General features: G+C 44.8%; 1 protein-coding gene across 1 annotated transcript in view; it reads right to left on the reverse strand.

The window, feature by feature from the left end:
* The window catches only part of HELZ2 (helicase with zinc finger 2), a 62987-nt gene that overhangs the window by 30435 nt on the left and 16576 nt on the right, over positions 1-15976 (reverse strand). The window contains exons 5-9 of the mRNA XM_089662568.1: positions 12897-13526; positions 10379-11156; positions 8831-8906; positions 4040-7430; positions 2108-2193 (exon numbers count right to left, since the gene is read on the reverse strand). Coding sequence (XP_089518694.1) covers positions 2108-2193; positions 4040-7430; positions 8831-8906; positions 10379-11156; positions 12897-13526 — 4961 coding nt within the window. The remainder of the gene's footprint in view (positions 1-2107; positions 2194-4039; positions 7431-8830; positions 8907-10378; positions 11157-12896; positions 13527-15976) is intronic.

Consider the following 15976-nt stretch of genomic DNA (forward strand, 5'->3'; position numbering starts at 1 on the left):
GGCTCTCCTAACCCTCTTGTATTGTTGCTGTATTGTCTCCCGTTATATTGTAAAGCGCTGAGGAAACTGTTGGCGCCATAAATCCTGTATAATAATAATATATAAATCCTGTATAATAATAATATATAAATCCTGTATAATAATAATATATAAATCCTGTATAATAAGTCCATCCCCCACAGTTACTACCTTTTTTGTACCACCAGCCCCTCCCTATTAGATTGTAAGCTCCGAGGAGCAGGGCCCTCCTATCCCTCTTGTATTGAACTGTATTGTCTCCCATTATATTGTAAAGCGCTGAGCAAACTGTTGGCGCTATATAAATCCTGTATAATAATATATCAGTTCTGATCACAAATACAGCTCCATCTTGTCCTGTTCTGTGTCCTGTATTCCTAGGCCAACTATTCCCATGTGTACATGCCATCCTTGCCCTGTTCCCTGCAGTAAAATCAGTTATATTCACCTTCAGCTTCTCCTGTTAACTACCCTGTATTCCTGCACTGAACTCTAGCAGACACCTTGTCCTGTCCCACTACAATATTTCTGCCCTGTTCTTGTTCACATCTTCCTTGTTTCTTCTCCCCATCCTATAGTCCTGTACTGGTTTCTCACACACTACATGGCCAAACATTTGTGGACCAACACCAGTATGAGCTTTTTGAATATCCCATTGCAAACCCACAAGCATTAAGTTGCCCCCTCCTCCACTTTCGTGAGGTTAGGTACTGATGTCGGACAAGAGGACCTGACTAGCAATCGGCATTCCAATTCATCCCAAATGTGTTCTGGGGTCAAGGCTCTGTGCAGACCACTTGAGTTCTTTTTCTGATATCTGATACATCTCCATGTTGTTCTGATCCCTGTCCAGGGGCGGACTGACCATTCGAGCACCCGGGGTCAGAAGGGGGCTCCATGAGACGCCCCTGGTACCTTTCATTGGCTTTTTTCATAGGCTTTTTTGGGTATGGATGAGGACACAGGGGCCCCATGATACCCTATTGCCCGGGGGCCCCATGAGTTGTCAGTCCGCCCCTGTCCCTGTCCTAAATTATATTATTGATAATGACTATATAGCAGTGCACCAGTCTTCCTCCCACCTCCATCTTGCTTGGCTCCCTCTCCAGCAGCCTGTCCCCTCAAACATCTCTATTGTGCCCTACTTGCTTTCCACTATTCCTAAAATGCTACCTCCCAAATAAAAGGAAAACACTAGAAGCACACCAGTTGGGAAGCACATCAAACTCGGTTTAATAAATAACAGGTTAAAATCACTCACAATGAGTAAAGCCTATGAATGTTTCTACCTGCTACTGCCAGGGGCGTACTGACAACTCATGGGGCCCCCGTGCAATAGTAAATCATGGGGCCCCTGTGTCCTCGCCCACACTCAAACTACACCCAAAAAAGCCTATGAAAGGTACCAGGGGCAGCTCATGAGGCTCCCTACTGTCCCCGGGCCCTCGGGCAATGCCCGAGGGCCTAAATGGTCGGTCCGCCCCTGGCTACTGCATAATATACTTCCAAGGTTACCAAAGGAAGGTCTTCAAACTCCTTTAAAACTTCTCACAAGAGCAACGCCACTGCTAGGTGGCAGTGTGCCCTAGGCGGCTGCCTAGTTTGCCTAGTGGTAGCACCGGCCCTGTTCACAAGGCCAGTAAGCTTGTGCTGTTTTTATATCCGCATGTATTCCAGTCTGATTGTCTCAGACAGTACTGTGTGCTTCAGGCTGCATGAAATTCAAGGCCAGCTAGCTCCAAATATTGTGAAAGAGTAATCTCCAGTTCAGGGGTGGACTGACAACTCATGGGGCCCCGGGCCTTAGGGGATCATGGGGCCCCTGTGTCCTTGACCAAACTCAAAAAAGTCTATGAAAAAGGTAGCAGGGGCATCTCATGGGGCCCCCTACTGACCCCGGGCCCTCGGGCTGAGCCCGAGTTTCCAAATGGTCAGTCCGCCCCTGCTCCAGTTGTATAACTTAGACAACAGTGATATCCTTTAATGTTGCGGAGCACTACCAATACATACATACTGTACCTCTGCACTACATCTCAAATATTCAATGGTGATTTTAGATCACTTCATATAAAGTCCCGTGTTTACGCACCTACATCAGGAACCTGCTTTCCAAGCGCAATACTCTTTGTGAGTGCAGATGCTTTATTCAGTTCTTTAACAGCCCTTTCCTTCCGTCTGAGAAGAAAATCAGGACAAATAAATAAAAGATGGATGAACAGTAGGAGCAGGGCACAGACAGGTAGATGACCAACCAGAAATGAAGTATAGTAATAAAGCAAGTCCAAATTAGACAGGCCGTAGGACAAAAAGAAGTTTTACCAAGAATAATAGGAAATTCAAACATCTACAAATCCTCATTTTTGGATGTGCTAGAGCAGCCTTTCTCAACCAGGGTGTCCAGGCACCCTGAGGTGCCTTGGGGTTTCTTCAGGGGTGCCTTGGCAAATTTCTAAAATTGGCCAAAACTTGTATAAAAGTCAAAGGGTGGAACAAGCCTGTCTTTTAGTTACACAAAGCCACAGGTTTTCATTGTGCACCATTACAGCCTTCTAGCTGCCGGCGTCCTGACAACCAATGACATCATCTGTTGATAAGGAGGATGTCAGTTGCTCACACAGCATCCTTGTTTGACCCTCCCCCGCCCCTCTCCATCAGTGCTGGGGTCACATTAGCTCAGTAATAGAGAAAAACTGAGGGAGAAGAGAAACATGGGAATACTAGTCAGTACCAGGGATCAAAAATGTATTTGCTTTGGAAGAATAAATCACCTCTAATGTTGGGTGCCCTACATGTTTGGATGTTGCTGCATTATATAAAACTATTAGAATAGTTTTTTACATTGTAGATTGGGGTGCCCTTTTAAAATTATGGACAGTCTTGAGGCACCTTATTTTAGAATGGGGTGCCTCGGGACTGTCCATATTTGCAAAGGGTGCCTCGGGACTGTCCATAATTTCAAAGGGTGCCTCACGGCTGTCCATAATTTTAAAGGGTGCCTTGACTGAAAAAAGGTTGAGAAACACTGTGCTTGAGCATAGCACTGACAATCCAATGTGCAGATACATGTGGACAGCTACAGATCCTGTCAGCCTATCATTGCTTAGTACACACTGAGCGGCAGCAGCTGTATGCAACCACCAGTCAGCCCGGCCTCAAGTATCAGATGATTCTGGCTTTTGTCCGTGTCTGTCTGTGCTTATTCATCTGTGCGAAGAAGGCTTAATATAAAAACAAAGCAGGTGCACAGGAATGGGTGAGCAACAGTGCTGAGATCTGACTTTACAGCTTCTATTTGATCCTTGAGGATGAATTACTGCACAATGTCTGCACCTACAAAGGCCAGTAAGGACTTGTTATAAAGCTTATTTGATGATTGTTAATAAAAGTTTATGCACATGTCCCTCAGCAGCCAATTAACAGACCTAAACACTGTTTTATGACAAAAGGAGGGGGGGATCATTAACTTTGTGTAAGTTCTGACACCTACCCAACACAGAGTTTACAGTGTTAGGACAGTGGAAGAATGGAGCAGTGGGTGGGGGCACTGAAAAGGTGAGTACTAAAAGGGCAAAATGAGTCTCTTTAACAAAGCTGCATGCTACCAGTATGAGCAAGTCTCAACAATCAACTGCAAACCTAATCTTCAACTGACTTCAAAAGGACTCATAGGGGTTGATTTACTAAAACTGGATACTTCAAAATCTGGGGCAGCTCTACATATAAACTAATCAGCTTCCAGCTTTTTTGTCAAAGCTTAATTGAACAAGCTGAAGTTGGCAGCTGATTGACTACCATGCGCAGCTGCACAAGATTTTGCATTCTCTGTTTTTAGCAAATCAAACCCATTGATGGGGTTGTTACTTCTTTGATACCGATATCAGAAATATACACATACAGATAGACAGAGAGTAGGGGAAGATATGATAGACATGAAATATAGTTGATGTAATAAGAAAGAAAAACAAAGACATAAATAAGTAAGAGGCAGATAAACAGAAAGGTAGATCATCGTAATGCTTACATGTCCGGCAATAGCTTAGGTATGATCTCCATGGTAAAGGGGTCTGTAGATCTCAGGGCTTTCTCAGGAACTTCATGCATGTTACACTGGTGTAACTGAAAGTCAACATGACCACCTTTATCTTTAACGATGGAACTGGTGACTTGTGTTAGGCCGTGGGCCACCCATGTGTAGCTCTGCAAATCAGAAAGGTTTTGTGTCTTTTCTGCTGGCAGTTCTTCCAACCGCACGCAAAGGTAGCAGTTTTGGAAGTCCATCTCCAGATCACACTCTTTGATAAGTAGAGGGGTCAGGGTAAAGGTGCCTTTTAGTCCCACAGATTGTTTGGAACTTCCTTCTCGCCTCCAGTTGACGGGTACATCTCTCAGCAGTGTAGATGCCCCCTCCTTGACAGCACACTCCGCTGATTCCATTGCGCACAGTGGCAGCCACACATTTTGATACTCATTTACATTGCGGTAGGTTTTAAGAGGCGCTCGGTTTGCCAATTTGGAGAAGCACTCAATAGGCCGAGACGTATGCTCCAGGCAGAGATGGATTCCAGGGGCCAGAGTGCAAAGTTGGGGACTTGGCCTTGGTAAACCCCGTTCAGTAACAGTGCAGAACTGGATAGGAAGGGATTCTCCAGCCCGTAAGTCAAGAGATATATCCATATAATGCCCACATTTGCTGCGAGTCACGAAGCTCAGCGGGTCAGATTTCTCTTTACCGAACTTTAAGGATGCCATAGCTTCTTCTGGTTCTCCTTGACATATGGATTTTATTGCTTCATGCCAGGCATAGGAATTAAATGAGATTATGTCTTTCCTAGTTAGATTCCTCAGAGGCTCATCCTTGTAATTATTGTAGGAGTACACGCGACGTCTCCATGTCAAACGTAAGCCATTATCGATCGGTTTTGGCTGCTTCTCTGGCTGAAGATGGCAGTATTCCAGCATCAATGGACTGGACAGAGAGTCTCCATCTAATGGAAAGACTGTCTTAAAACTTCGATTCCTAACATCAACTGTCATGACCACTGCCAACTTTTGCTGTACTACTTTGTGTAATGACAAAGCGAACTTCAACGCATGTGCTCTCTTCTCATACGATGATTCACGTTTAACTTTCCTGTTAAAATCAAGGCACAGCAAGTCCATGTCCTTGGGAGAAATCCTGAAGGCTATGTCTAAGTGATCTGTGAGGATCTCTTGGAGCAATCTTTGCACCACAATGTCTATGTACCGTCGAAGAGGTGATGAGGCCCACGTGTAGTCAGAAAGTTGAAGGGAGTAATGACCATTGGCATTTGGAGTGCCAGAACGAGTGAAAAAAGAGCGACCAAGCTGACTCCTAAATTCTCGAACTGCATAGCTCAATTCTGGATGCAAGTCATCTGTGGACAAAAGGTCTGTAATTTTGGAATGGCTGATAGCTGGATCCTGCAGATGATTCCATACTGAAGCTAACATGGTAACTTTTTGCTCAGATGATGGCTTTGGTAATTCAGATTCTGCCAACAGATGATGTGACAAATAAGCAGATAAAGGTAAAAGGTGTTGAAATTTTTTCTTCATCTCTCCAATTTTCTGTACGCTTAAAGCATTCTGGCATCGTACTGGTGTTAGATTCGTAAATTCATCCATGTTTGACAAATAATCTGCCACCCAACTGTTGTACATGATCATGAGCTCCTCAATCATCCTTTGGGCTTCCCGGGATCCTGGAAAACAGTCTTCGTCAGGCTGCTTGTAATTGGCCACTTTCTCTAAGCGGAAGGCTCGGTGGATTTTTGAGAAGTGTTCTACAATACAGAGACAACCCTCTATGTTATCAAATGTCCGTGGCCTATCACGTTCAACGTCCAGAATGGAATTGGCTTCATCGTATGACAGCTTGCGGTCAGAGCGAATTACAGAGCGGCAAAAGCGACCATTCACAATTTGATCAGTCTCTTTCTCCACTAGTACAAAGAAGGAGATCGCCATCCGTTCACATCCTGGCTTCAAACTGCAAAGGTCAGAGCACAGCTTGTGCGGTAGCATGTGCACTGGGTCATTCTTAGGGGAATAGAAGGTGACACCTCTCCTTTTTGCTTCCCTGTCTAAGTCACCACCCTGGGGAATTACAGCTGCAAGGTCTGTGATGTGAATGCCTATCTCATAGCGATTGCCTTGCTCCTGCACAGAGATGGCATCATCTAAATCTTTGGCAGTGGAAGGGTCCACAGTGAAGGTTAAAATTTCCCTGTAGTTCTTTCTGTCTTTTGTCTGTGGAGTTGCCGGTAGATTATTGGCTTCTTCTAAAGCCTTTTCAGGATACTTATCATTATTTTCATTCCCATATTCCAAGTTTAATATCTCTAGCCCCTTTTCCAAGGTTAAAATCCGTGGAAAAGCTTGAGTTACAATCCCAAAAGGGTAGTAGAAACCCTCCCGCCATCGGACCACCTGTACCAGAAAATTAGTATTTCGTATCATTTCCTGTGTTACCTTCTCAAACCGTACAGTAGTTATACGACCATCCTGATATTTACGGATCGGAATAAAGTTTGGTTTTTCTTTAAATTTTGGACAGAAAATCTTAGTGACAGTTCGGTCAATAGGGACCATGATGTTAGAGTCAAAAGTATCCATGAAGCAAACAAACCTCCGAATTTCTTCACCTGCCTCAAGGACTCCAACAACTTTTCCTGCGTCTGGCTGGGCATTTGGGAACAACTGAACGACAACCTGATCGCCACTATATCCTATACCACAGTTCTCCCGCCCATGAATAGCAATATGACGGGGTGCAGGGTCATCAAGGGTTATGGCATAGCCACGGTCGAAGTCTTCTTTGACTAATTGACACTTTTTGTATATGTTGGGCTGCATTATCAAGTATTGCTCAAGTGTGTGTGTTGGGAAGATTGTGTATTTGTCTACATCCTTTTTGGAACTAATTGATGGTTTCATTTCCAACATTCCTTCCGCAGACACAGTAACACATGCCTCATTTTTACTGTCTAACAGTTCTTGGAGGATGGCATCTTCTGCATTGATATCCACATCGGTTGTCCAAGAGTCACTGTCTTCCTCAGTATTGTCTTCCTCTTCCTGTTGCCTCCAAGCTTGAAAGTCAGAAGCCATCTGCTTTATCCCCTCCAAGCTGAGGTCTGATGGATTGGCACTGCCTGCCTCCACACACTCCCGCAAGTAGCTCCTCCAGATACGACTACAAGCTCCAAAAGAACATAAGGCCACTACATCTCCAACTACAATGACCTGGGCACGGGCTCGTGTTAGGATGGTGTTTAGGATTCGTGGATCACAGAAGAAGTCCAGACTGAAAGTGGAAGAGGTAGGAGGTTTTGCAGGCAGGCTGTCGATTGATCGAACGGTACTTAAAATGATGACAAAGAACTCTTGACCTGCAAAGTAAATAATAAGAGGTAGACTCGTGAAGAAGAACCATCAAGACAATAATTACATGTGATGAATTTGGCTGAAAATGATGAATGTGATCTATTTGCCTGTAACACTTTAAAGCAATATTTAAACCAAAATCATCAATGTAATACAATATATTACAGCTTACCGGTCAGTAGATGTGATAGCTGCATTCGTTTTCCTTTTTGTATGCTTTTTTCCCCTTTGTTTTCATCTGGTGATCTGGCCAATACCCACACCTGTTGTTTAACCCCTTCACGCCGGTGCCTCCCGGCCCTTTAAGGGTTTCAGAAGCCGGGAGGCGGGGCGGGGTTTAGGGTCATGTGACTGCTGTGACACGTCGTCATGGCGGTCCAATGATCGGGAAAGGTCCCGATCAAAAGAGGAGATCGGGACCTTTCAGTGAGTGCCGAACATGTGTGCTGGGAGCGCGCAGGGAGCGCGCTCTCAGCACATATGTTCTTTTTTAATAGAACGCAAATGTGAGGGAATCGCTCCTGTGAAGCTATTGTGTTCTGCAGGCAGGGAGTCTTTCTGGCTGGCAGAACACAATGATTACTGCTAGAAGCTATACCGAACAGCAGCAATAATGAGTGAAAAAAATCTGAGAAGATGGTTGTACTGAAGTTGACCGATGGATCGACTTCAGTACAATCAAGCCTACCCATACATGAATCGAATCTTCGCCAGTCCCTGCTGAACCAGTCGAGATTCGATCCATCTATGTTCAGCTTTAGGGAGGGTAAAGGAAGTTTATTTGTTTACTTTATGAGGCTTGTGTATCTCATGGTAACTGGATTTGAGACTTACTTAGACTGTTGTACAGTTGTATTTTAAAGAAGAAGGAAAGGATGTTTATTACGTAACCTTTAAATGTTACCTGCCCTCTGCCTTTAATAATACTGCACCCCATATTTAATAATAAACAGTGTAAATACCTTTTTTTAAACTCTATTGGTCACATGACCTCAGAGCTCCAGGTCCAGGGTGGCTGCTGTGGCTTGTGGGTGTGACAACACCCAGAGCATTGGTGTCAGTGGGGCGATGCCACTGCTGTGGGAATCCATCACCATTTTCTGTTTTTGCAAGAGCCGCGTAAGGCCCAGAGCTGTGCAGTCAATTGACTTTTAGGAAACATTAGAAAAAAAAAAGGTATTTACACTGCTTAATATTGCATATGGGGTACTATGATTAGCAAAGGCAGAGGAAAGTCAACATTTAAAACTTACTTAGTCGGAGAGCCTTTCCTTCTTAACTACCCAATACTCACTCATCTTAAAGTAAGAGCCATAAAAGCTCCCTTGTGTTTACGAAAAAAAAAATGGGCATGCAGCAAATATGTCCCTGTAATTATAAATGCTAAACTGTACTGGGCACTCACCAATGATGTTGTCATAGTTAGTCACAACGACATCAAACAGTCTTTCTTTGCGCAGCTCTTGACGTACGAGTTGCACCTGAAGAAGATGAGAGAAGTTTAACTATAAACAAATATATCCAGCTACAAAATTATTTTAGGAATCTCATATGCACCAAATGTTATCTCCCCACCCTAAACTGCGCCATTATTAAATAAAACTCAAAGTAGAACTGAAGGCAAAATGTTTTTTTTTTTCATTTTGGACAGAATAGGGAAGGCTTAAGAAACCCTGTCAGATTTTTTTTTTTTGTCATCTGTGTCCCATTGGGGAGATTTCCTTTCACTTCCTGTCCCATAGCCACAACAGGAAGTGAGAGGATGTCCCTCCAAACCATACCCTAGCAATACTGCTGCTAGCAAATTCTCATCAGCAGCAGATTCACAAGTGTGACATTGGCCTTCAGGAATACCGTTGTGCCCGGTCTCCATCACCAGCCTCTGACCGGGCAATGAAATGTTCCCTGTGATGGGAGTGACTTTGGGTGGGGGGCCCATGGAACACAGCCCCGTTTGGAGAGGTGGGGAGACCCCTGTCTCAGCTCCCCATATTCCTATTATGTGTAAGTCACCCTGTGCCTGTTACAGGGTGAAATGTCCTGCTATTGAGTAGACATGTATAGGTGGGGTGTGGGGTTGTTCATTGTTTACTGCCATGTGGTCCCATTGTTCTATTGTGTATCTGGCTTGGGAGCAAACTATTATGGGATGTATGTGTTTGTGTATTGGCTTGGTGGGGGGTGTTTCCAGCAGCCCTCCTGATGGGACTGTTTGTTGGGATGTGTCTCTGGTTGCTAAATTTGGTTTGCCACGCCCTGTGTCATTATGCAGGGAGGGGGGTTGTTTCCTTGAATGTTTATTTCTTGTGTCTGTGTTAAAATAAAGCAGTCCATTTCCTGTTTTAAGACAAGTCTGGTGCTGTCTCGTCTTGAATGGTCAGCGGTGGTGTCCGTGGATCTGTGTTCGGACAGGGAAGTCGGAGTCTAACGGAAATACCCTAGTGCAGTCGGGGTCCGGTTCTGTTACATAACCTTTTAACACATTTGCTTGCAACACACCTAATTTGTTCCCAATCCTGACCCCCCCCCCCCCCCCCCCGCCTCCTTTTCTCATTCTGAGCTCTGCTGTACAGGGGGTTGCAAGAGTCTGATACCAAGTCAGATTCAGAAACTTGAACTAGTTGCATAAAAAAAAATACAATAAATATGTGTCTGAGGTTAAACTTTACCACAGCACCATAGAGACTGGTGTTCATATCAACTGAATGTAAGGACCATGAACAACGGTTGGGTGGTCAAAAATGGTGCCTGTTCAAAATAAAAAAAAAATTGAGTAAAATAAAGTTGGTATGAATAGGTTACAAATGTGATTCACGGTAAACAGTTTTGAAGATCCTGTAAGGTCTTTCAGAGTCATCAAATTATGAACATGGGAAAAGAAATATTCAACAGATCGATAAACATTGGATCCTTAATGATAGAAAGTGGGAATATTTTTGGGGAAAGATTTTACCTGAGAACCATGGGACACCACACAAATTTTGCTTCTTTTCACTTTCCCCCACTTCTGTGGCCAACGTTGAAGAACATCTTTCACAATCTCCACCACCTGCTGCGCTTCTGACACATTTATCCATGAATTGCCTTCACAGGAACAATGACCCTGCACATGGAACAGGGCCAGGGCCTGGCATCCTGGAGGAGGTTCCATCGGTTCAGTTGCACAAGCCTCAATAGCATCATCACGTCCAACGTAAAAGCAACGGGACACAAAGGAGATAATGGCGGGTACAGAGCGGTAGTTCTCGTGGAAGACAATGCGGCTGTTCTTAGCTGCTGGACAGTCTTTATTCTGATAATGGGTGAAAAGCCGAGTGAGTAGGGTGTGCTTTTCCACGTTGGTCTGGTGGAAGAACCTTGGGGTCTCCTGCATGTGGTCACCAGTCACTACCACCCGTGTTTTGTGGTTCATTAATGCTAACGGTATGAGGGCTTCACTCTCCATCATTTGTGCTGCCTCATCCAGTAATATATGAGTGAAATGACCTCTGGGTACATCTAGGTCCCTGGCCGTTACAGCGGTTGTCACAACAATGCGGTACTTGTCCAGGAGACTCTTGGTGGGCTTAGCAAAGCAAGACTTGTCATCTTTGACGACACAGTACTGTAAAGTGATGGGTGTTGTCCTGCTGACAGGACTTAAGGTGTACTTCACTCTCAGCGGAGTGGCTTCTGGGTGACCAGATTCCACATATGGATGAAAATGTTCTTCAATATACAGATCAGCAGCACTAGGGAAAAGAAAAAAGTATGCTGAGTTGTATTAAACAGGAGTAATGTAGAATCTACTATAAAAGATAAAAGGATAATGCACCCTTTATAGTAGGATATACAGCTATCAGTACGAATTAATGATGGGCTGAACACCCCTGTGTTCAGTTCGCGCTCGAACGTTCGAACCTAATAAACATTCGACTGCGAACTTCGAACTCAATGCAAGTCTATGGGATTTGAATTTGTAAATTCAAAATTTCCCTTTTTGAAGGGTACTGTTTTTAAAGGGGCAGTCATTTTTCATTGCTGAAAGTAAGAAAAAAAAAAAAAAAAATTCCTTTAGATATCATGCCGGGGGGGGGGGGGGGGTTTCCCCTTAAACATATGGGGCAGGACTGAATTTTTTTTCTTTCAAAAATTACATTTTTATATATATATATATATAGAATAAAGCAAAACAAAAAAAAAAAAAGAGCATGGGGTCCCCCCCAATCTATAGCAGACCCTTTAGGTCTGGTAGGAAAGTTAGCAGGGACCCCACTGTAAAAAAAATTAGTGTGTGGAGTTCCCCCTAAAAGCCTTACCAGGCCCTTTAGGCCTGGTAGTATTTTTAAGACGAACCCCACCCCCAAAAAATGAGGGGGGGGAAGGGTGGGGTCCCCCCTAAATCCCTGCCAGACCCTTGATCTGAGCACCGGCCTGGAAGAGCAGGAAAGGTGCCGGGGAACAATTGGTGTCCGCTTCCCCACATCCCTGGCCCAGTGGTTGTGGGGGTCTGCAGACAGGGGGGCTCATTAGCATCAGGGTACCGAATAAGGGGGCACCCTGATGCTGCCCCCCCTTGTGAATTAGTAAGGGATAATTGTGATGTCACCACTAGCTCCGTCCACTTATTGTGCTGTGATTGGCCAAAGCATTGCACCTGACCTGAGGTCAGGTGCACTGCTTTGACCAATCATGGCTCTCACAATGCACTGTGAGAGCACAGTGCATTGTGGGGAGCTCGGCGGCTTACCATTCATGTGTGCGGCGAACATCGAGCTCAACACTAGTATGAATGAAAGGGAAGCTCCACGAAGTGTTCCACGTAAATAAAGGACACTGCACATCAAGCAATAATGCTCAGATTCAACTTTTCATACTGTCCCTGAGGCTCAGTACAACCAGAATTAAATTGCTAGCATATAGTATCTTCTGCCCAGGGGAGGACTGACAACTCATGGGGCCCCCGGGCAATAGGGGATCATGGGGCCCCTGTGTCCTTGCCCACACTCAAAGCACACCCAAAAAAGCCTATAAAAAAGGTACCAGGGGCATTTCATGGGGCCCCCTACTGACCCCGGGCCCTCGGGCAGTGCCCAAGTGCTCGACTGGTCAGTCCACCCCTGCTTCTGCCATAAAGGTCTACCTGCCAGCATTTTTTTAAACACCTTAGTTTGCTTTAAAAGGCTCCAATTAGAGAAAATGATTCTAAACACCAACAGCTTCTGTTGTGCCTTTACATATTCATAATTCTGTGGAAATCTAGTGTCAAGGGAGCCCCCTGTCCAGATATCAGGCACCGTTTGGTGCCAATAGGTGTCTAAACTTCATTCCTGCAGCATGTTTCTTCACCCCCAGTGACAGTGTCTACTTAAATATAATTTGTAAAACAAATTTTTTTTCCAGTGTAAAAAAAAAACATAACACAATATTTAAAAACATTTAAAAACTAAAATGAAATTGTCTTTAACATACAGTTTTTTTACAGTCAGTACCTGTTGTTGTGAGTGCAGATCAGCACCCTGGTTCCGGCTTGTCTGATTGTTTGCAGTGCAGCTTTGGCCATGGTTGAAGTTTTTCCAGTCCCAAACGGTCCATATATGACTAGGGGGGCCACAGGTTGTTTCCCCGTCACCGTTCCGGTTATGTAAGAAATTGCCATTTTTTGCCTGTTGTTGCCCCAGGACATCTGCTCTTCAGAGGTCGGCACGCAACATCTGCTTAGGTCTGGAAGCATTAAAGTCTCATCCAAAAGGCGGTCTATGGCTTCGTGATACACACAGAATGGCTGCCGGTCAAGCTGGAACTGGATCTCCATTTTGGCAGAGGTTTGTGGATAAAGACACAGCTCACGGCAGCACCTCTCTAGGAAGCGGAGTACGACACTGCCGTCTAACTCACTGTTGGACTCCACGAGAACTTCATATACTCTGTCGCCCTGCTGCGGGCTGGAAGCCACCAGGGCAGTGGGCACGGACCTCTGTAGTAAATATCCTTCCTCTGTGTCTTTCGTCAGGCCCTTAGGAAGTGGCACCTTTGCAAAAAGCTCGCCGTCAATAGCATACTTCGTTCCATTTTGCAAATTTACCATCTTGGTGAAGGTCACATCAATCTTCAGGTTTAACCTAGAGAGGGCAAAGGTGCTAGTCAGCAGAAGGTATTAAAGTAGAAATCCATGCAAACAGCTAAATAAACCGTGTACTATTTTAGCATGCTAAAGGTTTTGTGATCTTGTGTTTACATACTGCTGTCACAGCCATAAATCTTGGTTTAGTTCTACTGCTTAATGGATCACCACTCTGGTAAGCTGGAGGTGAGGTGGAGATCAAGGATGAGCTCAGGCATGTTCAGATGCGAGTCCGAACCCCCATGAGCTACACCGCCAGGATGCTGTCAGCCAATGATAAATGGCTGAGACATTTCTCACCCCGAAGCTGCACGTAGATACACCACTTGCAGGGACGGACTGACCATTTGGAAACTCGGGCACTGCCCGAGGGCCTGGGGTCAGTAGGGGGCCCCATAAGATGCCCCTGGTACCTTTTTCATAGGATTTTTTGAGTTTGGGCAAGGACACATGATCCCCTATTGCCCGGGGGCCCCATGAGTTGTCAGTCCGCTCCTGACCACTTGTATACGTGAGACTGCGGGGCAGGGAATGCCTTGGCTGCTTATGATTGGCTGTAGTAGCTGTGACAACTTCCTGAAAGGATAGCTCATTCGGGTTCGGACCCAAGTCCAAACATTCTTAAGGTGAGGAGACACAGAGACCTGCACATTTAGCCCAGAAAATGTGTGCCATCTTTTTGGCTATTTAGGATGGTTGATGCATGTAAATCACAAGACTGGCTGAACAGAATTACATTTGTTTGTTTTTTTAAGTCGGTAGCACAGACAGTATTGAAACCAAAGCATCACCAGGTAACTAACACGATCAGAAGAAGAGGTCACCAATGGCAGCCCAAATACCTTTCTCTCATGACAGGGTCACTTTAATTTGTGTATTCAGCGGTTTGCCTGGAGGTTCAATTTAAAGGGTACAAGGGAAACTCTAGCCAAATCCTTTTTTTTTTTTTGCTTTGGATAAAATGAAGAGAGCTCAAAGCCCCTGTCATTTTTTGCACTGCCGGTCAAGTTTAGATTCCACTTTACTTCTCATCCAGGTAATACCACAGGATTTGCTCTGAGCTGAACTTTCTGGAATCCATCCAACATTTATTCCTCTGTAGCGTCTCCCAAACAGTGTACTATTCTAGCATGCTAAAGGTTTTGTAAAAAACCTTAAACCTTTACAAAACCTTTAGCAAAAAAAAAAACCTTTAGAAAAAAAAGGAAATATACAGATCCCAGCAATGCCCTGGGGAAACTGGGACAGGAAGTGAAGAGAAATCTTCCCGGGAAAGGGATGGGCACAGTGCAAAACAATATTTTGAATAGAATTCTGCTGTCCTGAAAACTTCACATCGCTCTGGCATCCTTGTGTGCTTTCCAGCTATTTCCTATGTAGTAGAGACAAATATTTAGATTTTCCAAGCATATGACACAAAGATGTACTTTGACCAGAACATAAACATCGGCAGATTAGAGTCATGCCCCACAGCGGCGGAAAAAGTTGATAAAGTTACCAATAAAAAGTTCTCAGTAAGTTTCAGGAGGGCACACCAAGGTCAGGAATTAAGGGCTCATGTACACTGGGCGTTTGGAAAACTCTTCTGAACGATGGAAACTGACTACTGGAAAACGTAGGTTAGCCTCTTCGCATCGGCCGCACGCTAATGTGCGGCCTCCTGGAGTCTGGGCCTTGACGCTGAGCAGCCGCACATTTGCGTGCAATTAAGAAAAACAAATGTGCTGAGAGCTTGCGCGCTCCCAGCACACATGTCCAGTACTCACGGAAAGGTCCCGATCTCCTCTTTGGAGCGGGACCTTTCCGGATCATGTGACCGCTGTGACGGTGAATCACGGCGGTCACATGACCTTAAAACCCCGCTCCGCCTCCCGGCTTCTGAAACCCTTAAAGGGCTGGCGCCAAGGGGTTAAAAAACATCAGTTTAACCGCGTTTGCATACCGCGTTTATGTGCGTTTGCGTTTAGAAGCGTTTTTAAAAGATAACCTCAGGAGACCATCCCAAATACTCAGAATGCACTGCAAAATAGTAAAAAATTAACAATTTCAGACATTTAGAGAGAAGTAGAGAGAGCAGAAGCAGAGAGAGCAGTATGTGTTGAGATGACCTGTCTTTTCTGGTTGTATTCACTATGGATCCCATCATGAGCATAATGCGGCGCGTTCTACCATGTGTTCCTTCACGCGAAACCTGGAACTGACTGCGCTGGTGTGCCGGGTCCATTTGAAAACATGGAAAACACTTTGCATGCATTTCTGATGATGAAAAAAGGCTCTGGACAGCATCTGGACATGGAAGAGGTAAAAAAACGCTTCTAAACGCAAATGCTTATAAATGCGGCTAATCGCGTGTACACGCGTTTGGCATTTGAAACACCGGTAAAATCTACTCCTGAACGCAAGTTTGGTGCGTTCAAAAAAAACGACTGTAAACGACGATGTGTACAT

Source organism: Staurois parvus, unplaced genomic scaffold (genome assembly GCF_062004578.1).
Source record: "Staurois parvus isolate SC_StPar_1 unplaced genomic scaffold, SC_StPar_1.0 ptg001490l, whole genome shotgun sequence".
Taxonomy (NCBI): Eukaryota; Metazoa; Chordata; class Amphibia; order Anura; family Ranidae; genus Staurois; species Staurois parvus.